Below are 22,509 nucleotides of genomic sequence, written 5' to 3'. Positions count from 1 at the left end.
TTGTTATTATCATACAACTCTTCCAGATATAGTATCATTTATTAGTGTTTTGGGTAATTGGACAATCTTCTATTCTTGTTCAGTCCATGAGTGTTATATGAATATTGAAAACAGTACTGGAAGTTGAAGAAATTGCAATTTGGTATATGTGTTCTCTTAATTCTCTATATATTCAATGTCTTTGTATGTGTGTGTATGTATGTGTAGGTTAAGTGTATCTTTAGAATACAGTATGAAGAGGTCTTGTATATTCAAAGGCCTGTTGAAGAAGACAGAAGGAAATTTTTCCAGGAACTGATTCTCAATCAGGCATCAATGCCACCACCACGAAGGAAACATACTGGTAAGTTCCTAAAGCTGTTAGGAAAATAAGGGAGCATGGAGTTAAGAACTACACTTTCTTGGAGTCAGTTTTTTTTTAATGCTTTCTTTATACAAGTGAAGACAGTTTGTTAGATTATATTTATTTTTAGATGGACACATGTTAAAAAAAAAAAAAAAGTGGCCATTGTCTTTACCTGACTTAAGATTGGGAAGTATAGCCTCATTAAAGCTTTGTTAAAGAGAACTTCTCATCCCTCTCATCCAGATCCTCAGTTAGATTTCCCAGGATGTGAACTGGTACACTGTGAATACCAGGTGTTGTGCTATATGACTTTGTGAACCAGGGTAGGTTAAATTCGCTGGTTAGAACTTCTTTTTTTTTTTTTTAATTTTTATTATTGGTTGTTCAAAACGTTACAGTTCTTGACATATCATATTTCATACATTTGATTCAAGTGGGTTATGAACTCCCATTTTTACCCCACATACAGATTGCAGAATTATTTAGCAACCATTATGTAGCATTTGAAAGACCTATCATAGCTTTGTTTTAAGCATTAGATTTTTCTTGGATTCAAACTCATAGCTTTAAGAAGGGTTTAAGAATATGTCAGATTTCAATTCCTTATTTTAGGTAAGGACTGCATTCTGAATCACTCAAAAGATTTCTTTTCCCATTTTTAAAGATGCATAAAGGAGAAGATTGGCTTGCTTAATCTTTCAGCCTCTTCTTTAAAATAGCAATTTCCCCTTGTTTTTTCAATGTTTCTCGTGTCCTTGTAGGATATTAATTCTATTTCCCATCCCTGCCAAATCCTTACTTTTTCATAATTTTCTCCCTTTTTGTTTTTCATTGGTTATATTATTCAACATTTTGACAGTTTTGTCCTTTATTGGCTCCTTTCCAAATTTTCTTAGTGGGTCTTTTTCTTCAAGAAACCTTGGGAAATTCATTATGTAAGTTATACTCTCTGATTATTGGTTGTGGCTTCCTGTGAATATAAATATCAGTATTTTAAATATTTCATCATAAAATGATTCATTTTAGTCCTTCATACACTTAGACATATTTTTAGTTCCAAAACTCTGAATTTTTTTGTGTTTAAGGTTAGTGTAATTTTTTTTCTTTTTGAATTGCTTCTGTTGACTTTTGTTTTCATCTTAATAGCTATTTAGAAATTAGTAAAAATATGTATCATTTTAATCCTGAGTTTCAGTGTCATGACAGAAAGATTGTATTATGTTTAGGAAAGTTAATATTTTACCTTCTAAGAAGATTTTTGGTTTGTCTTAGGGTACATACTTTCATACATATAACACTTTAGACTGGCTTCCCATCTCTTCAATGACTTTGGGATTCCTTTTTTAGTTTCTACTTTTTTTGTTGTTGTTGTTCCTTCCTTTAAAGTGTTATTTACTATCCCTACTGTGTAGTGGTCAGAATATCAGGGTAAAAGGACCTGTCTTAAATTATAATTCTTTTGGGGATGGGAGGTATCAAAAAATTGTCACTTGCCCACTATATTTCTCATATATGGCTGCTCCATTTCAAGAAGCCCCATATATGGCTACAAGGTTGGCTTAAGAAAATCTGTATAATATTTTAAGGTATTTATGTTAATTTGAAGTATTTTTTATAAGTTGTATGTAATTAACATTACAAATTATTTAAAATCATGTAATTTGTCCTTTAAAGGGGTCCTATTGTGAGTTATTTTATAAAGTGAAGCCAATCCCTAAATTACTTTTTGTTTCTATTCAAATTTTTACTTGCTGGATTTGCATGGCTCACATATATCTAAAATTCTCCTTTTCTTTAAAGAATGTTTTGAGAGGGTACCAGAAAAGTGATTGAGGTTCCACCCTGCTGGGATCTTAACATTTTTTTCTCTTTTATTTAGCTCTTTGTGCTATGGAAGTGCTTCCTCTTGCACTACCTTCTCCACCTCGTCAGTTGTCAGAATCAGAAAAAAATCGGATGGAGGACCAGGAGGAAAATACTTTAAGAGAATTGCGGTTGTTTCTCAGGGATGTAACCAAGAGGCTGGCCACAGATAAACGCTTTAACATCTTCAGCAAACCGGTGGATATTGAAGAGGTCTTGTTTCAGTAGTGTGCAAACAGTGAAGTTGAACTGGCTAAAAGAAAAAAAATATTGACATCTTTTTTTGGAAGGAAAAAAAGCAAAGGCATGGATGAATATTACCCCTAGCCTGTAAAATTTTAATCCATGTGATAACTATCAATGTCATCAGCAAACATCTGGTGACTTTTGGATGAAATGAGTGATCAATTTGTATATGTCCTCTTAATTATTATTGATCTTTGTGATCTCATACTCTTTAAGAGGAGGATTAAAGGTTATTTTAATGAAATGTCCATACTACACTATTTTTATTCCAGGATAAATCCTGCTTTCAAAGAGTATATTAGTATTAACCAATTAGTACCAATTAATATTGGCATTTCCCAAATTATGTTTACCTCATTGAAAGAGGTGCCTGAGGAACCTGAAAATTTCTTTGTCTTTCATATTTTGGAAATGCCTGTAGCTGTGATGCCGTTTGAAATTAAGCACATCTGATGCACCTAAAACTTTCTCTCCAAGGATTTTCTCTGCTCCCAGTGGAAAATTTCTCACTTTCTATATGTATTGTTTTGTGTGCTTGTGGGAGCATGGTTTGTCACGAGAAAAGGAATTTTCCATTTGGAATGTACTGTAATACTCTCGATTTAAATTTTTTTTTTTTTTTTTTTTTTTATCCTGGGATAATATAGTGTGTGGATGAATACAATGTAATCTTTACTGGCCTTCTTAAAGTTCAGACTCCATGTTTGAACAGCTTTGGTGTTTTTAGTTTTAAGTTTTTTTTTTTAATTTCTTTTTTTTTTTAAACTTGAATTATAAAATGATTCAAAGTTTAATGTTGCGTCCTAATTGTGAAATCTGTGCTTTTGGTGAGCAGATTCCTTTGGAACCATTACCTCATCTATGACTGTGAAGAATGAGTTAGCATTATCCTTCATCCCCCACCCCTGGCAAGTCTGGCAATACCTATTTTCCAATTTATGGAATAAAGAGACTATCTAAAATTTTATTTGAATATTTTATCTGCAGTACATAGCTTTGTTAATTTGCTCTTGCAAGGTTGTTATTATTCGTACATTACAACTGAGGAAATTGAAACTTGTTGGCAAGTGATATAGCCAAGACTTGAAAATTTTTTTGAAAATTCAAAGCCCACATTCTTGTATTTTAAATATATTTTTAAAATATTTTTTTTAGATATTGATGGACCTTTATTTTATTCATTTATTTATATGATAAATATTTTTTTAGATATTGATGGACCTTTATTTTATTCATTTATATGAGAGTCAACCTAGTGCCTCACACATGCTAGGCAAGTGCTCTACCACTGAGCCACAAACCCTGCCCCAAAGCCCACATTCTTTATGTTATATCATGGTTCCCTTATATCTTTTCCCACTAGAATAACAGAACATGCCTAATTTGCATTTTAATTAATAAATAGCAAATTATATTTGTGGAGGATTTTTCTCCTAGTGTGTTCAGATAATCTTAAAATCAGCAACCAGTTTGGAAGATTGTTTTAAATAAGCAAAGAAACCCCTCTCCACTTTTATATTTGGATTCTGACACTTTTTAAAAGCATAAGTCAGTTTCCCATGCTGGGAATAAATCAGTTTTGCTTTTGCTCAAGAAAACTCTTTTCTTTCTAATCAGAAAAGATTGTCAGATTTTAAATAATATCTGTCTGTAACAAAATGAAAGTTCTATAAATCATGGTAAAGCAGTGCAAGAGAATAGAAATACTGATCAGATATTAAGTTTATTAAGGGTTTGCTTCTCTTATTTTCTTCTTCGTTCTTCTCAGGTTCACTCTGCTGCTGGTTTTTGTCTGCTCTTAAAATTGAATACACAGGAATATCTGGAAAGGATAGAGAGGGGAAAGCAGACTAACACTGAGATAGCCTAAAGCATAAATGTTATATGCTGATAATGAATTTAAAGTGACTAAAAACTTTCTTCAATTCCAAAACAAACTGCAAAACTTCAGAAAAATAAAACTTTAGAGACTTTCAAGTTTAATATTAAGCATATGTGCCTAAATTACATAGGCTTTATTAAAGTATTACTATACTTTTTTTAGTGTTTTTCAGTAATTTCTACTTGTACACAGAGCATGCCCAGAACCAAGAGTTCAACTATCTTCTGTGGCTCCATTGATGCCCTACAAAGAGATTAACTGGGGCTGGGGATTTGGCTCAAGTGGTAGCGTGCTCACCTCGAATACATGAGGCACTGGGTTCAATCCTCAGCACCACATAAAAATAATTAAGTGAAATAAAGGCATGCTATCTACAACTAAAAAATACAACTAAAAAATAAGTATAAAAAAAGATTAACTGGCTTTTTAGCTCTAAGAGACTGAAAAATAAATTAATTCACACATATCCATACTTAATATTTGTGTAAGTAATCTTAAAATTTGAAAAACATATTTACAAATTATACATATGCACCTGTGTACACCCGTGTATCAACTTAAAAATCATGACATTGATGCCATCTGAAACCATGAGAAAACCAACCCTAACTTTCACAGAGTAGAAATTGCCCTGTGTTCAGAAATCAGTTCTTATAGATATTCTTGCAAGATTGCTTTTATATCAAACCCTATTATTTTATTTGATTTGAGATTTGCAATAGATATGTATGTTGAGAATGTTTTCTTATTGGTTAAGTGATATAATATCTCTTATTTTGGGTTATCTCCCAGAAAATTGGCATCTAAAGCAAACAAGTTTTTATTTTTCTTTGTAGATTTGTTTATATTAGAGACAAGTCCAGCAAATCTTTCACTAATTATAGAAACAATACTGAGTTTTGTTATTTTATTGATTCAGAATGTTTGTAATGACTCCAAAGGAGTGGAAAATACTTTCCATGAAACAATTCACTGTATAAAACTACAAAGAAAACTTTTGCTGAAAAATTTAAAAAGATTTACCAGAAGAACTTCTATAATAAAATGAAAAGTCTATGCATTTCATTTTCCTCTGTTTTTTTTTCTTTTCTTGAGATAACATTTAATGATGTTTATTGGGTGCTTTTACCCATACATTCTCTTCTGAGATAAACCCAAGGATTAAAAAAATAATAATAAAGGTGACAATGTTTCAAATTTCAAGATGAGCAACATTTCAGAGTTGATTTAGATCTGACTTAAACTGAAGCTTTTCATGGAAAGTATGTTAGGGAGTAAACTTAATAGCATAAGTAGCATTGAATTTACTCTTATGTATACTTATTTCTTAAATATCTAGATTTAATTTTTGAAGAATTAGTTCTGTTTGAACTAATAGATCATATGAAAATTTTAAATAATTTTCATTAAAATATTCTGGTTTTTTTAGGTTTCAGATTATCTTGAAGTAATCAAAGAACCAATGGATTTATCAACAGTAATAACTAAAATTGATAAACATAATTATCTTACTGCTAAAGATTTCCTGCAAGATATTGACCTCATCTGTAGCAATGCTTTAGAGTATAATCCAGATAAGGACCCAGGAGGTAAGAATGCTTAGCATCAGGTACACTTTGGTATTGGGATTTTCTTCAGATTAATGGAAAACTGAGAAAATGAGAATTCAATTCAAAAACTCTATTTATTTATTTTAGTCAGCATCAGTAGTCCTGATGAACACAGGGAATTTTGAATTTGTGGGAACCTATAGTAGGATAAGTTTATATGTCAGAAAACTTTTCTGTATAGAATGATACCTGTTCTATAGGTATCATTAATGTAATTTTATTATTTTATTCCTAATCCCAGCTTATACTTAAATCTTGTTATTGCTTTCTAGGGAAGTTCACCAGAGATATAACTATAGTTAAACAAGAAAGTTGATTGTAAACAAAGAGGATTTTTTATAACATGAAAGGTTGTGCATCATGGGGAACCATATGGGGTTTGTGCCTGTTAAGTAATTGGGTAAAATGTAAGAGAGTGGGACTTTGTAAGGAATTGGATGTTATTAGGAAGTAGGATAATTTTGAGAATGGGATATTTTAAAACCCTAGACAGAAAGAAGAATGGAGCAGGGTTAAAGTTGTAATTGGTAAAGGAATAGCAGTCATTCATATTAATGCAAATAGGATTATGGTTAGGTTCTTTTGTGGTTAGGGCAATGCTCATGATTTGTCTATGTTTAGACCTGATTGCAGAGTAGGCTTGCTATTGTCTTAGCCCATCACAATGATGCAACTGGCCTTGTCTCATGCTGATGTTCTGCAAAGTTGTTCATGTTTTACCTGAATACACAGAAGCCAAGCTTAGAGTGCCATGCCAACTCCCAGCTCTCAGGAGCAGTTTTTTCTCATTCTATTATTGAGAATTCCGTTTCTTTAAGACATCATACACAAGTAAAATGCTTCTTATTATTAAAACATGAAGTTTCTATCATCTAAAGATATTTTAAAGTACTTTGTATTTTGGGGTAGTGAGTTTCAACCTAGGTCATGTATTAGAATGACCTGGATTTTTCCTGAATTTAGACCATGCTAGTAAGTTAAGTATACTAATTCCAAATTGAGAGGCGTAATAAAATGTTTGTCTAGCAGAATTTGGTATTTAACAGTTTCTAAGCTTTGTATTAGCATTTGACTCTTATAGCTTTTGTTTGCTTACTTTGATTTTTTGAATCTTGATTTTATGTATCTTATAGAAAAACTTATGAAAACTAAGAACAAAGGAGAAAAGTAAAATAATTGGCAATCCTATCCTAGTGTATTCCTTCCCCTTGCCCCACGAATGTATATCAAATATATACTGCATTTTTTTACTAAAATGACTATACGACTTGTATAAAATTTGTCATTCCTTTAATATTTTGTTAAACAGCTTATTCATTAATGAGTATATTTATCCCATGTTAAAAAAAAGAAATATAATAGCCAATACCCTATTATTGGCCATATTAGGTATTTTAGGCTTTCTTTTCCTGCAAAAACAGTGATAAATATTTTTACAACACAAGTTTGGGGTACATATTAATTATTGCCTTATAGTAAATTATTAACAATGAAAAATTTTTGGATCAAAGAATATGTATCTTTTTTTTAAAGATTTGTTTTTTTGTTGTAGTTGGACACAATACCTTCATTTTATTTATTTATTTTTATGTGGTGCTGAGAATTGAACCCAGGGCCACACACATGGGAGGCAAGTGCTCTACCACTGTGCCAAAACCCCAACCCCAATATGTATCCTTTTAATAAAGATTTTTAATCTGTAATATTAAATTTTTCTCTTAAAAATGTTTTAAATTACTTATATGAGCAGCATGAAGAACAAAGGAGAAAAGTAAAATACTTGGCAATTATTTTACTGTTAGCTAATGTAGCAGTTTTGTGTGTGAGAGAGGAATCTCCTTTAGCATGTATGTCATTTCGTAACAGGATAGTTGTAAGAGATGGGCTGCATGCCAGCATACTTCCTCTCCTTTGCCTTGCTGGGGTCTTCTGTTGTGGACAAATAATTGCACAAGTGTCTACATGGGGTTTTGAACAGTGTATGAGAGAACTTGTGTGCCAATGCCTTCAGCCTATTAGCTCTTTAGGATCTTAAGACTGTTGATGTTTTGTAGAATGGATGCCGGGATGTGGGCTCTGTAGTTAGATCTGGACTTACTTTAATCCCAGTTCTGCTGTTCCTTACTTCCTTAACTTTGATCAACTTAAATCCTCTAAATTTAGTTTCCTCATCTGTACAATAATGTAATAATAGTATTCTTGATTTGTGGTGTTTATAAGGATTATATGAGAAACCATATTAGGTTCAGACTTATGAAATTGCTTTTTAATATGATTTAATCTAAATATGTTAAGCCCACGGCATAATACCCAGGACATGATAAGTGTTTCATAAAGGTTATCAGTTAATATTTATGTTCTTGGGGCTGGGTTTGTAGCTCAGCGGTTGAATGCTTGCCTAGCACGAGCAAGGCCCTGGGTTTGATCCTCAGCACCACATAAAAATAAATAAATTAATTAAAGATATTGTGTCCAACTACAACTAAAAAATAAATATTTTAAAAAAATTTATGTTCTTGTTATCAACATTATTTAAATCATACTTTAATTTTCCTGAACTGGTTCATTAGTAGGTACGTGTGTATACGCTCTAGAATGACCCCTTATACTTGGTAATTTTTATATTCCCTGGACTACACTTTAATTTAATCTTATTATGGAACAAATCTAGGGACTATGAAATGAATTTGAGTGCTTGAAGAGAGTCTCGAGAGTATTAAACCAGTTTTTCCCCGTAAGTAAGTAATTATAATTCCACTGATGTTTGTATTACTTTTAAGGAAAGAGGCTATAGTTTCTGGTGCACTATAACCTTATATAATCTTATAGCCTTATGTAGTTTTATAAATTAAGGAATCTTTAATTATTTCATAATTGAAGAATATGCTAGCTCTATCTCATGGGTAAACATGATATATTTGTAACTTTCCTCCTTTATTCTTTCAGATAAAGGCAAAGAGTGATGCAATTCAAAAGCATTATTTCATCTCTGTTCAGATTTTTTTCCTATCTTTAGTCAAGAGGTAGTTTTTTTCTTAGCAACAGAACCACTTGTTATGCACCAGAAAAACAACCTCAGGGTCTGTTGTGTAGCAAGTGGAAATTACATGAATGTTGTAGTACTTTTACAAGTTCCCATGAGTATTTGAAAGCTTGCAGTGTTCTATTTTGCAGCATACTTGGCCATTTGGGAAAAAACTAGCATATACATAGAAGACAAAAGCCAACATTTTGAAAGCTATACATGTTCCTAAGTGTTTACCCAGATTCTGTCCCTTAAGGATGATGTGAACAGAAATTAAATATGAAGTGAGGAAAAATGTACCTTGTATGTTATATGACCAGTACCAGATATTTGACCCTAATTATCATCTTGTAAATATGGTAAATTAAGTTAACTGCTCACCATTTTTGGTTCTTGCAGTATATTCTTTTTCTACTCCAAGGTCCATTCTTACATATACCATCATTTGACTAATTTTGCTGAAATTTCATCCCTAATCTTGTTGTTTTCTAAGAATCTTCTGTTTAGTATAAATTGTGCAATAAAGCCCCCAAATTCACAGTTTTAGAGCCCTCTGTGGTCTGATTTTAATACATTTCCAGCTTTATTTGCAACAGATGAATTTTATGAGTTCTAAAGCTTCAGCCAAATTTATTCTTACTTCTTTTAGTGAGAATGAATACCATGTGCTAATTGCTTAGCTGGGTGTTTAGAATACAAAGATGACTATGACAGTTCTTGCCCTTTGAGAGAGAGAGGAAATGTATATTGGTATTATGACAGATAAATAATATATACCAAATAACTACTATGTGGCAAACATTATTCTACGGTTTTTTATTAGTCTGTTAGGGTTGCCATAACAAAATATGCCAGACTGGGTGGTTTAAACAACAAAGTTTTATTTACTCACAATTTTGAAGACTGATAGTTCAAGATGAAGGTTTTGGCAGATTTGGCTTTTCCTTAAGATGTCTCTTCCTGGCTTGTAGATGGCTCCTTCTCTCTCTGGTCTTCTCTGTGCTTGTGTCCCTTAGTGTCCAGATTTTTTCTTCTTACAGGATATTAGTCAGATTGGATTAGGACTCATCCTTATTTTTTTTACCTTAGTAAAAATTTGAAAAGCACTATCTCCAAATATAGCCACATTGTGAAGTCCTGGGGATTAAGGCTTTGACATGAATTTGGGGGGCAGGGGGAAGCATCATTCAACTCATAACAATATAATCCGTACTATCTAGAAATTCAGTTATTTGTAATACAACCCCTACTATCTAGAAATTCATTAATTTTTAGAGATGAGAAATATACTTTTCTAATTATTAATGATTATACTAATAGATTATTAATAGAGAGATAGCATAGAGGTAGCAGTAATGAATATTGTCTTGAGGTGGCAGCAGATGATTATAATGCAATGTTATAAGGTCTAAATTAGAAATATATGCACAGGGAGAGTAGAGTTCAGAGAAGTTCAGAGAAGATGAGCAAGACTGGGACGGGCATTCATTCCAAGCCGAGGGAAGTAGTGTATTAAGGTAGAAAGAAAGCATGTCCCAGAATAGAGTGCCTCTGTGGAGCAGTAGGAACAATATCACTTCTCTGCTCACTGATTTACCAAATAATTCTCTCTAAGTATAAATTGTGTTTAGGAATAGAGATTTACAGATGATTAAGTGAAGCCCTGGCCTCTAGTATCTGTTTTGGAGTAGAAGTCAAGAATAGTGAAATGGAGGTTGGAAAGCCTATTGAGATTCAGTTGCAGTGGCTGCAGAAATTGAATTCAGAGGATTTAGTGACCAACCAGTTAGATATGGATGACAGAAATCTAGAATTACTTCTGAATTTTTGGTCTAGATGAAGAAATCTAGAAAGGAAATCAATGAAGGAACTACTTTATAAACAGGATGCTAAGTCGGCGTGGGTGACATTTAATATACTTGGATAAAATGAAGATGTTGCATAGTAATGCTAGTTGTATTATCCTGATTCTGGATATCTGCAGATGTTTAGACTAGAAAGATGGTTAATTATTAGTATATGAGACTGAGTGAGATGCCAAAGGCAGTTTGTTGGATGGGGGGAGAGAGGAACTGAGGAGGAACTGAGGAAAATATAGGTTTCAGTTCTCAGTATAAATCTCAATCTTCTTATTTCAAGATCTTTGTTAAATGTATTGCTTTTTTTGGAAATGTATACATTTTTTCCTTTTAAAATCAGTTTTATTGGGCTGGGGATATAGCTCAGTTGATTGCCTCACATGCACAAGTCCCTAGGTTCGATCCCTAGCACCATCCAAAAGAAAAAAAATCTAAAGTCAGTTTTATTGAGGTATAAGTTATATACAAGAGAATATACCTATTCAGGAGCCAGTGGCACATACCTGTTATCTCAGTGACTTGGAGGCTGAGGCAGGAGGATCACAGGTTCAGAGCTATCCTCAGCAAGTTTGTGAGGCCATAAGAAACTCAGTGAGACCCAGTCTATAAATAAAATTCAAAAAAGAGCTGGGGATGTAGCTCAGTGGTTAAGGGCCCCTGGGTTCAATCCCCAGTACCAAAACAAACAAAAATTCCAAGAAAGTACAGTTTTTAAAAGTTCGTTGTTTAAAAACCACACATATAAAAATTCTACTTTCTCTAAGGAATATTAAATGCTAAGTTCGTGAAATTTTGTTCTGAGTTCCTTCCAGTTTTAGCACTGAATCCCATAGCTTGTAACTTTTCTGAGACACTCATTTCTTTTTGCCTAGTTATTTATATATTCTTACTCCTTGTTTTAGCTTGCTGGAGCATGTTCTTAATTAGTGTGGCCAGTGAATAAATTTTATCAACTATTTGCTTATTAGATACGAACTCAGAGAGTCTTGGATTACCTAGTAAATTTTAAATGGAGGTATAATGATATAATGCAGATTAGAACTTGCATTGATATTGATAATATATAAATACGATTTGAATCAGTAAATACATCAAAATTTTTATTTAAGGAATAATCTGCAGTGAAACATTATACCATGAAAATTGGTCTTTCTTAAAAATATTAATATTTTAAGATAATTTTACTGGAAAAAACTAGCTATCTAATATATTTCTGACTTTTTGTAGTGAATTGAAAAATGGAAGATCACCAAAATACAAAAGATATTGGTACATTGAAATAGTTATTACTTTCGGGAAAAAAAAAAAGAAATAGTCACTACTTTTGTTAGTGATTTTATTAATTTTATAGATACTCACTGATTGATCCTAATTAGCCATTACTTTTGTAGATGCCAATGCAGGTAGTAATATCTTTATGTTAAACATAAGGCGATTGCAGCTCAGAGAGGTTATGTAATTTGTATACAAATTCAAACATTTGTGACAAAACTTGAGTGGATTGAGATATGTCTTTTAACTTCAAGGCCAGGGATGGATTGCTTTTTGTTTTGTTTTGTTTTTTGTTGTTGTTTCTTTTTTATGATTTCAAATTTCATGGATTTGGACAATCTTAAATTAAGAGGTAAAGTCAAAACTGGTAAATATATAGCTTTCATTTCTGTACAATTTTAAAGCAAAGTGTGTCTGAATGATTCTCTGAACAGCTACATAGAAAAGTATATGCATGTGTGCTTTCCAACCTTTATTTTATTCTTTATAAAGATCCAGGATACTCCGCTGTTCTTCAAAAAGTTTAAGAACCCAGAATTTTCATGGACATCCCTGCTGGTTTTAATATTCTTTAAGCTAATGATTCTATTCTATATACAATCTTAGATACTCTCATAAACTAAAAACATTTGAAAAGCATTATAATGATAGGCTTGTGGAAAAGCTTTTTTCTGCTGTCAAATGTAAATTTTTCTCTCTGTCAGTATATCTCTCTAAAAGATGTTCTTTAAAATATATTCCTTGTCCTTCTTTGTACCCCTTAGAAATTTTTATGGAGTTATTCATTTTTCTTTCTTAACTGAAGGTGGGGAATGTTTTTGTAGTTTTTTTATGTGTAGTGGCTAAAATTCGAAGCAACTTCAGACTTAAAATATTCTTTGAAAAATTTAATAATTTTGAAAAATTTAGTTACATCCTACTTTGGATTGTTGCACAGCTATTAAAATTTGATTTTCAAAGAATATTTAAAAGATATTGGGAGACTTCTGCATTTGGCCAAGATGGAATGATAGGGACTAGATTTCTCCTCTCACTTGAAGCAATCGGGGGAAAAATCCTAAACAAAATATATTTAAAAAAAAGATTTTGAAGACCTTGAACATTAGGCAGCACAGGGTAGTGATCTCCAAATGATGAAAAGCAAATAAGATGAGTGCCGTGGTTGCCTGCACAGAATTTCCATAGTGTACTCAAGGAAGGACAATGAAGCATAGTCTGAAGTTTTCCCTGAATTGAAGAAACAGATTTGGAACTGTTGGAAGTTGGAAGTGGCTGGAGTTTGTGGTGGCAGAGTACCAGAAAGAAGAAAACTACAAAGAGATAGCACTTGGTGTCAGCAGAACATCCTCTCGTGGTCTTCAACAAAGTACTGATCAGCTCACATATAAGAAAGAACTATCAGAGGTCAGAGGAAGACAGGGAATATTCTTTGAAACTTACACTAGGCCAGCAATAGTGCAGCAAAGAGCTAATGAACTACCAAGCAAAGGTGTCATCAAAAGGTACATAGTTATTTCAGAAGTGAATAAACAGAAAACCATAAACATATGGGACAAGCAGAAAATAAAGGAACCATATCAGTAATCCTGTAAATCATTAGAAGTAATAGTCTGATCTGTGACAAAGCTATAAGCAAACTATAGTCAAGCTGACTGCCTGTTTTTGTGATTGAAGTATGTGTGTATTTTTTTTTTTCTTAAATAGGAATACAGTGTCATTGTCATGGCTTTTTTTTTTTTTTTTTTTTTTTTTTTTTTTTGTGCTGGGGATTGAACCCAGGGCCTTGTGCATGCTAGACAAGCACTCTACCAACTGAGCTATATCCACAGTCCCATGCTCGTGTCTTTACATCTTATTAATGTCTGATTTTATGCACAAACTCAGCTTTGAGTACTTGCCATAGAGACCTGATGTTCTGCAAAGCCTAAATCTCTTTTGTCTTTTGCAGGAAAAGATTGCAGAACTCTGGCCTAAATATCCCAAATACAGGCAGAAAGTGTCAGATTGGATAAAAATGTAAGACTTAACCATAGGTTGCCTATAAGAAACCCACTTTATAAGTGCAAATAGTTGTAAGAAAAAAACATTTTAAAAGTATATTATGCTAACACCAAGCAAAGGGAAGTTGGAATGGTTATTTAAATATCATATGAAGTAGATACCATACTCAAGACTATTTTTTGGAGAAAGAGAGCTCTTTCATAATTTCTTATTTTGTAATCATTGAACAGGCATAACAGTTCTAAAACTTTTTGCCTGTGATAAAATAGCTTCCAAATTCATGAAGCAAAACTGATAGAACTGCAAGGAGAAATAGAGAAAGTTGTTGTTAAATTGAAGATTTTAGTACCACTATCTCTATAGGGGAAGAGCTAGTACAGAGAAAAGTAGTGAAAATATAAAAGGCTTGATTGATGTGCAGACTTCAATGCTCCTCTTTTAAATAATAGGATCAGTGTATAGAAAATCAGTGAAGATCATGAGACTTGAATAACCTTACGAACCAACTTGACCTAAGTGTCACTTACAGAGCACTCTCTCCTGTGACAGAAGACATATACTTTCTTTTCTAGTGCACTGGAATATTTATCAAGGTAGATCATGTTTTGGGCCATAAAACGAGTCTCATTAAATAATAAAAGCACTTAATCATACAAAGTATGTTCTCTGACAACAGTAGAATTTATTAGAAATCAATGACCGAAGGCTATCTGGAAATAAAAATATTTGGAAACTAAATACCAACTTCTAAATAACATTTGGGTAAGACAGCAATCAGAGGATAAGTTTAAAAGTTTTTGAATTGAATAAAATTAAGATATATTCACATTTGTGTGATGCAGCTAATGCAGTACTTTCGGGGGGCAGGTTAGCACTAATTAGCTAAATTAGAAAAGAAGAAATATCTCAAGCCAATGACTCCAGTTCCCCCAAAGAAGAGCAGATGAAACTCAGAATGAAATACTACAGATATGAAGTTAGTGATCTGCAGAAATTAATGAAAAACAAAACCAAATTATACAGAAAATCAACAAGAATCAAAGTTGGTTTTTTTAGGTCAGTAATTGATAACCCTCTAACTGGACTAATTAGGTTAATGGGAAAGAAGACAAAAATTACTGATAACAGGAATGAGGAGGTGATCATAAATATTAAAAGACCCCTAAGGGAGAAAATCTTTGCCACCTGCCCCTCAGAGCATTAATCTCTAGGATATACAAAGCACTTAAAAAAAAAAAACCATAAACAAACAAACAACAACAACAAAAACCCCCAACAACCCCAAAATAACACAATAAATGGGATCAGTGTATAGAAAATCAGTGGTCAACAAATATATGAAAACTATTCAACATATCTAGCAATTAGAGAGATGCAAATTAAAACTAAACTGAAATTCCATCTTAGTCCAGTCAGAATGGCAATTATCAGGAATAAAAGTAACAGTGTTGGTGAGGATTTGGTGGACTGTAAATTGGTGAAACCTCTCTGGAAAGCATTATGGAGATGCCTCAGAAAAATTGGAATGGAACCACCATTTGATCCAGTTATCCTACTTCTTAGTATATACTCAAATATGTATATAATCAGAGATTCCCCCCCTCAACACACATACACACACATACACACACACATACATACACACAAAATTATAGAAGTTATAAACTGATGTATAGTAACAGAAAGGTCGGTGGATTTCTGGGAATGGAAGGTTATAGGAAAGGTTGGAGGGAGAGAAAATAGGGGAGCACAAGAAAACTTTTGGTGGTGATGTATTCATTATCTTGGGTATAGTGATGATGTTATGGATGTATGTGACTTAAGCCAAAATATCAAATTATATACTTTATTATTTGCAGTTTATTATGTATCTATTGTATCCCAGGAGATTAAAAAGACTTAGAGAAGATACAATATGGTAATAGTAGATAGATTACAAAATCATTGTGGTTCTTTCGTCATAACAAGAATTGTTGAGATCTATATTTATTTGCCTATGTGATATTTCCATTGAGGTTTTCCCCCGCTGTACTAGGGATTGAACCCAGTGGCACTTTACAACTAAGCCACCTCCTCCAGCCCTTTATCATTATTAATTTTGAGACAGGGTCTTTCTAAATTGCTGAGGGCCTTCCTAAGTTGTGAAGGTTTGCCTTAAACTTGTAATCCTCCTGCCTTAGCCTCTCCAGTCGCTGGCCATGTCTGGCCATTGAGATTTTTTAGGCATCTCAAAATTGAAATAGCCACAACTTAAACTAATGTTTACCCTTTTTATCCCTTTTTCCTTCTTACTTTGTAGTTTTTTCCATCTTTATAAATAGTACTTCCATCCCCCATGTTTCATACAAGAAGCTAGGAGAAGTAAATATCATCTTTGATATTTATGTACTACCTCTTTTGCCTTATCACCAAAGTTATCATTGAGAGCACTTTCCAAGTCAATAATAATTTCTTCCTTTATTATTACAACCACCACCACCACCATTGCCCCAGATGAAAAAGAGCCTTGTGATTATGCTTATGGGTTTGTGTCTTGACTCTTTTCAATCCATTCTCCAGGCACAAGCCCAGAGTAAACATTTATGGATGTAAACTTGGATCCTGGTATTTCTTTGCTCACATCTTTTAAATTATTTTTTATTGCTTGTAGGCTAAAATCTATATTTCTTTTTGCTTATTATATTCTTACCATATAGACTACATTTCAGTTTCTAAAATCTCCTAGCTCTTTTTCACTCCAGAATTTTCTCCCATGGTATTGCCTGAACCTGCATTGATTTCTCTCTGGTCTTGCCGTGGCCCCTCTATGATTGCTCCATGTGCCAGCCTAAGGGTCTCTTCTTCAGAGAGGCTCATCTTGATTTGCCCAGTTGAAATTGTCTCTCAAACCAATACTCATAAGTTTTCTTCATAGCTCTTTTTTTTTTTTTAAGAGGGAGATATTTACATGTATGTATGAGAAATAATTTGTTTAACAGCACTTTCCTGTCTAGTATGAAAGGCTTGAAGGTTGGGACTGCATCTGTTTCTTTCTTTCTTTTTTCCATTTTCTGTGTAATCCGCCCTTTTCTGGTTCAGTTGACAATATTAATGAATGGATAGTTAGAGAAAATATGTCAAAAGGAAATAACACCTTTAGCAGTAAACATTTGTTTTCATAGATTTCTACAATGAGCTGATAAAACTTAGGAATGTTGTAAATAAAAGATCTTTTTAAATATTTGTACATATATAATACCTTTGAAAGAGAAGAAAAAGAAGATGATATTTTTGACTTTGGATTCTCAATACTATTAGCAAATAAATTTCCTTGAGGTATTTTCTCACCTTTTCACATGTCTGAGTGGCACATCTCTAGAGGGCACTGTTGACATTGTCTTTATTCATGAATGGGGCCTTGTGGAGCAGAGATTCTTCTTTTTAGTGCCATTTTTATAGTTTACCTAGAACCATTTTTGTAGTTCTCTTCTTAATCTGCATATAGTTTATATACTGTCTTGGACACTTGAGCTTAAAGAGTCTTTTTTTTTTTTTTTTTTTTTTTTTTTTTTTGAGGTGCTGGGGATTGAACCCAGGTCTGAGCTCTATCCCCTTAAATAGTCTTTCTATATTTGTTAATAGGTCTCCCTTACTCAGGATATATCATATTCTTTGGCACAGTTTTGACCAGTTTTAACTGGTAGAGAAAATTAAGATTTTTCTGAGTTTTTAGTATGTAACTAGAACTGGGTGTCAATGAAGAGCCTCTGAATTCTGTTTATAATTTTATTGAAAATCATTTTTATTTCCAGAAGTTTAAAAAAATCCATATGTGTTTGAGATAATGATTTATTTAATAGGCTTAGTACTTTGAGGTTCTAAAAGTTCACTTTTCACAGAATTATTAACTTCATTGTGTAACTTATATTTATTTTTTAAAATTTTTTATTTAAATGTTTGTGTACTTTTGCTTCTCTTTTGAAGATGTCCTGTGTTAATGTTATTTCATTTGTGCCTATAATAAATTTTATCACCTTTTTAAACAGATAAAATAATTAGACACAGAGCTTGTACCCTGAAGGACACTGCACATGCCATCATTGCAGCTGAATTAGATCCAGAATTTAATAAACTCTGTGAAGAAATTAAAGAAGCAAGAATAAAAAGAGGTAAGTTGTGAAAATAAACTTGCTTCTGAAGTCTTGCCTATCATTTCACACCAAGAGTTATTGAATGATATTTCTTTGGGAATTCTGGTATATGAAAATAATGTGTTTTGAAGTTTAACCTGTACTTAATTTATTTACTTATTTATTTCTTCTTTTGGAAGTTTTCAGTGGACAGAATACCCTTATTTTATGTGCTTATTTTCAGATGGGGCTAAGAATCAAACCCAGTGCCTCACACATGCTAGGCAAGTGCTCTGCCACTGAACTACAGCCCCAGCCCTAAATATCTTTTCTAAAGAAGTTTATTTCAGTTTTCCTTTAATCACATAATATTTATACATATTTATGAGGTAACATGATGTCTTAATTCATGTATACACTGGGTTAACTCAGGATAATTAATATGTCCTTCACCTTAAACTTTTATCATTTCTTTATGGTGACTACATTCAAACTCCTCTCTTCTAACTATTTGGAGATATATAGTGCATTGTTTTTAATTATATTCACCCTGCTATACCATAGAACACCAGAACTTATTCCTTCTCTCAGACAATAACATTGTGCTCATTACTTAATTTATGATACTAATATGTATCATGTAAATACTCACGAAACACAGGATTAGCCAGGCACACCTGTAATCTCAGTCAGTGGCTTTGGAGGCTGAGGCAGGAGGAGTCTAAGTTCAAAGCCAGCCTCAGCAGTGAGACCCTGTTTCAAAATACAAAAAAAGGCTGGGGATGTGGCTCAGTGGTTAGGCACCCATGGGTTCAATTCCCAGAACCAAAACCCCCCACAAAATTAGCAAATGTGATTTGTTTGATTTATAATTGTGTGCTTGAGGAACTTGAACTTTAATAGGAGAGAGAGAATGTAAAGCAAAGCAAGTACAGGACATTACATGCACTGGTTGAAGCATGTGTACTGCACAGAGAAGAGAGACCTCCTGGTCAGGAACCCAGCATTTTGATTAGAATGCAAAGAGTGACTATAGGAGCATAGCCTCCAGTAGACAGGGGAAGGAAGGCAGTGACAGGAGGAGGTGTTCAAAGTGATAACGCATATAAAGGCACAGAGGCATAAAGTAGCCTGGTGTATTGGAAAAACATTAAACTGTTTGGTATTACTAAAAATATAGAGAATACTGGGAATAGGGCTTAAGAGGTGAATTGGCTCAAGGATAAAAAATTATGAAGAAACTTTTGTTCTATCTCTGTATGGAGCCCTTCTCTGGTCCCCTAATCCAGTATAGGATATGGTTGTACTTGGCATCATGGTGGGGTTTTTTTTTTTGGTACTGGGGATAGAACCCTGGGGTGCATTACCACTGAGCCACATCCCTAGCCATTTTTATTTTTTATTTTGAGACAAGGTCTTGCTAAGTTGCTTAGAGCCTCACTAAGTTGCTGAGGCTGGCCTCAAAACTTTCTATCCTCCTGCTTCAGCCTCCCTAGCTGCTAGGATTTCAGGAATGTGCCTCCATACCCAGCTATGTTGTTTGTTTTTTTGCCATCTCTTCCTTATTGAGAATTTAAGTACTGTGAATGTCTTTTTTATTGTCCTAATCCAATCCCTAGGACAGTGTCTGGTATATAATAAATCTTCAGTAATTTGAATGTATTATTGTCATGCTAAGGATCTTGGACTTATGGGATAAAGTCCTATAAGTCCTATTTTTTTTCAAAATGTGTGGATACAACTGTTACATGAGTCATCTTAGAGCTAGCAAATTAGATTTATTAACCCAAGGGGCTGGGGTTGTGGCTCAGTGGTAGAGCGCTCACCTAGCACTTGTGAGGCCCAGAGCTTGATCCTTAGCACCATATAAAAATAAATAAATAAAGGTATTGTGTTCAACAATAACTAAAAAATAAATATTTTTTAAAAATTAAAAAAGAATATTAAGCCAAAAAAATCTGCATTTTAACAAATTATTGATGTGGTTTTTGTGTGCCTTTAAGTTTGAAAATCCATTGTCATGGGCAGTAGAAGTTATCGAGGATGTTAAGCAGTGGAATGAACTGGTCAAATTACTTTGGTAGTAAGAAATAGTAGGGTCTCAATGTATCAGGGCAGGAAAATGAGAGATCATTTTCAAAGCTGTTGGAGCCACTTTGGGAAACAGTTTGGCAGTTTCTAAAAAGTTAAACATAGATTTACTCTATGACCCAGTGATTCTGCTCCTTGGAATCTACCCAAGAAAAATGAAAATATATGCCCACATAAAAATTTGTACATAACTATTTGTAGGAACATTATTCATAATAACCAAAAGCTGGAAATAACCCAAATGACAGACAACTGGTGAATGAGTGAGCAAATTATAGTATATCCATACTATGCAGTAATAAAAAAGGAACAAAGTACAACATGGGTGAACTTGAGAAGCATTATGCTAAGCAAAAGAAAACAATCACAAAAGACCTTGTATGATTCCTTTATGTGAAATGCCTAAAAATGGCAAGTCTGTGATGACAAAAAAATCAAGTGGTATTGTCTGGGACAGTCATTTAAAATTTAATTGCTGTGATGATTGTACAGCTCTATGCATTTGGTAAAAAGTATTTAACTGTATGCTTAAGTCAGGCTGTTTTTATGTTATGCAATTGTATCTCAGTAAAATTGCCTCGGGGAAAAAGCTGTTGGCATAGTCCAGGCTTTTAATGCAGTGCAAGTGGAATTAGACAAGATGATCGTAAGAGAGATGTCCCTGCAGGGGTAGAGGTCATTGTGAAGGGAAGAAATATTACTGGTTGGATGAGTAGATGCCTATACCACCAAGCTAGATTGAGAATATTTAAGGACAAACATTTTTTTTAATGGGAAAAGATAAACCAGTTATCTTTAATTTGACCTAACTTTAGGATATCCATTTGGAGTTATCAGGTAGGCAGTGGAATATATGGGCCAGTAGTCAAGAGATCTTTGGACTAAAAATAACAGATGTGAGAATTATTATGTAACAGCAGTGGAAGCTGAACACATAAGTGAGGCTTCATGGGGAAAGGTGTAGATTAGAGTAAAAAGAAAAGAGTTTATAGGGAGTTCTGAGAGACACTGATATTTTAGAGACCACATGGAAGAAAAGATTCTACTAAAGAAAATTGAGTTGGAATAGTTACTCTTAGGAAGATAATGCAGGAAAACCAAACATACCGCAGTGTGCTGTGACAGGCGGCAGATATCAGATTGAAACAATTTGTGGGACTGGAATTTAGTGGCCCAGTAAATACTTATTGTACATTCTAAGATGGCAGAGATCATGACATTTAGACAAAGCATAATCTTATTGTCCCACAATCATAATGTGAAATGTATCCCTATATGAGTTAAAATGAGTAAAATTAGGGTTCTTTTGGGGATTGAATGTAAGCACAGCCTGGCAGGTGTTTTATTTTTATGATTTTATATCTAGTTCCTTTCCCATCTTAAAACAAAAGACACTATTTCCATCAGAATTACAAACTGTCCAAATATAATTAATGACTTTAAAATTCAGTTTTGTGTTTCAGACTTTTTTTAACCTCGTTGGTTTATGTAGCTGAGAATATTTAAATAGGTATTGCTTATCTTCTGCTTGCAGGCTTATTGGTAACAGCAGAACAAATAAATCCTCATGGCACTGGAGCTCGGAAGACAGAAACTAGAGTTGAAGAGGCATTTCGGCACAAACAAAGAAATCCAATGGATGTCTGGCACAACTCTGCAAATAAATGTGCATGTGAGTATTTGAGACCATGTTGTCCACCAGTGGGAACAGCTGAGAATGGTACATATTTGTCAGGAAGCATAAACAGAAGTGCAGCAGCTTTTCTACAGCTCTTAATCTTCTATCTTTCCAGAGGTAAAGTTGGTGGGATAAGATACTGTATCAGAAATATACTTCCTTAAACTTATTTGTCATTTTCTTTACTTTTTCAGTACTTGCTGTTATAAATTGAGCCAGAATTAAATGTTTTCGGTGTTCAACTTTGGTTTTTGGATTGAGATATGGAGGTGATCGACTTTTTATCCACCCTTGTCCTCATCGCCCACATCTTGTTGCACGAGGTGCAGGGTGCTCTCTTAATTAGTAAGAAGTGAAAACTCATATGAAGGTGACTGATTTGGCAATAGGCTGTTGATTCTTCTGAAAGAATATTTTGTGCTCATTTTGAAAAATCTGCACACCCTTCATTATTTGTTTAGTTTGGTGTGATGTGTTTAGAGAGAAAATTCAGTGTTCTAGATTTTCCTCATTTTAATTATTTATGT

At 33.3% G+C, this 22,509-nt stretch overlaps 1 protein-coding gene across 7 annotated transcripts in view; it reads left to right on the top strand.

Annotated features, from left to right (window-relative positions):
• Positions 1 to 22,509, top strand: part of Atad2b (ATPase family AAA domain containing 2B) — a 145,385-nt gene that overhangs the window by 109,843 nt on the left and 13,033 nt on the right. For 5 of the 7 annotated variants that reach the window (XR_013088595.2, XM_076832953.2, XM_076832952.2 and 2 more), the window contains 5 exons: positions 208 to 343; positions 2,226 to 2,422; positions 5,767 to 5,926; positions 18,130 to 18,252; positions 21,839 to 21,976. Coding sequence is in view for 6 of the 7 variants with exons in the window: in XM_076832953.2 (XP_076689068.1) it covers positions 208 to 343; positions 2,226 to 2,422; positions 5,767 to 5,926; positions 18,130 to 18,252; positions 21,839 to 21,976 (754 nt within the window). In the remaining variant the exon portion in view is untranslated. The remainder of the gene's footprint in view (positions 1 to 207; positions 344 to 2,225; positions 2,423 to 5,766; positions 5,927 to 18,129; positions 18,253 to 21,838; positions 21,977 to 22,509) is intronic. The other 2 variants (XM_076832954.2, XM_076832951.2) reach the window with 1 other exon arrangement.

The sequence above is a fragment of the Callospermophilus lateralis genome, chromosome 14 (assembly GCF_048772815.1).
Source record: "Callospermophilus lateralis isolate mCalLat2 chromosome 14, mCalLat2.hap1, whole genome shotgun sequence".
Lineage (NCBI taxonomy): Eukaryota > Metazoa > Chordata > Mammalia > Rodentia > Sciuridae > Callospermophilus > Callospermophilus lateralis.
Note: the sequence above shows the minus strand (reverse complement) of the source record. Positions and strands in the feature narration are given on the sequence as shown.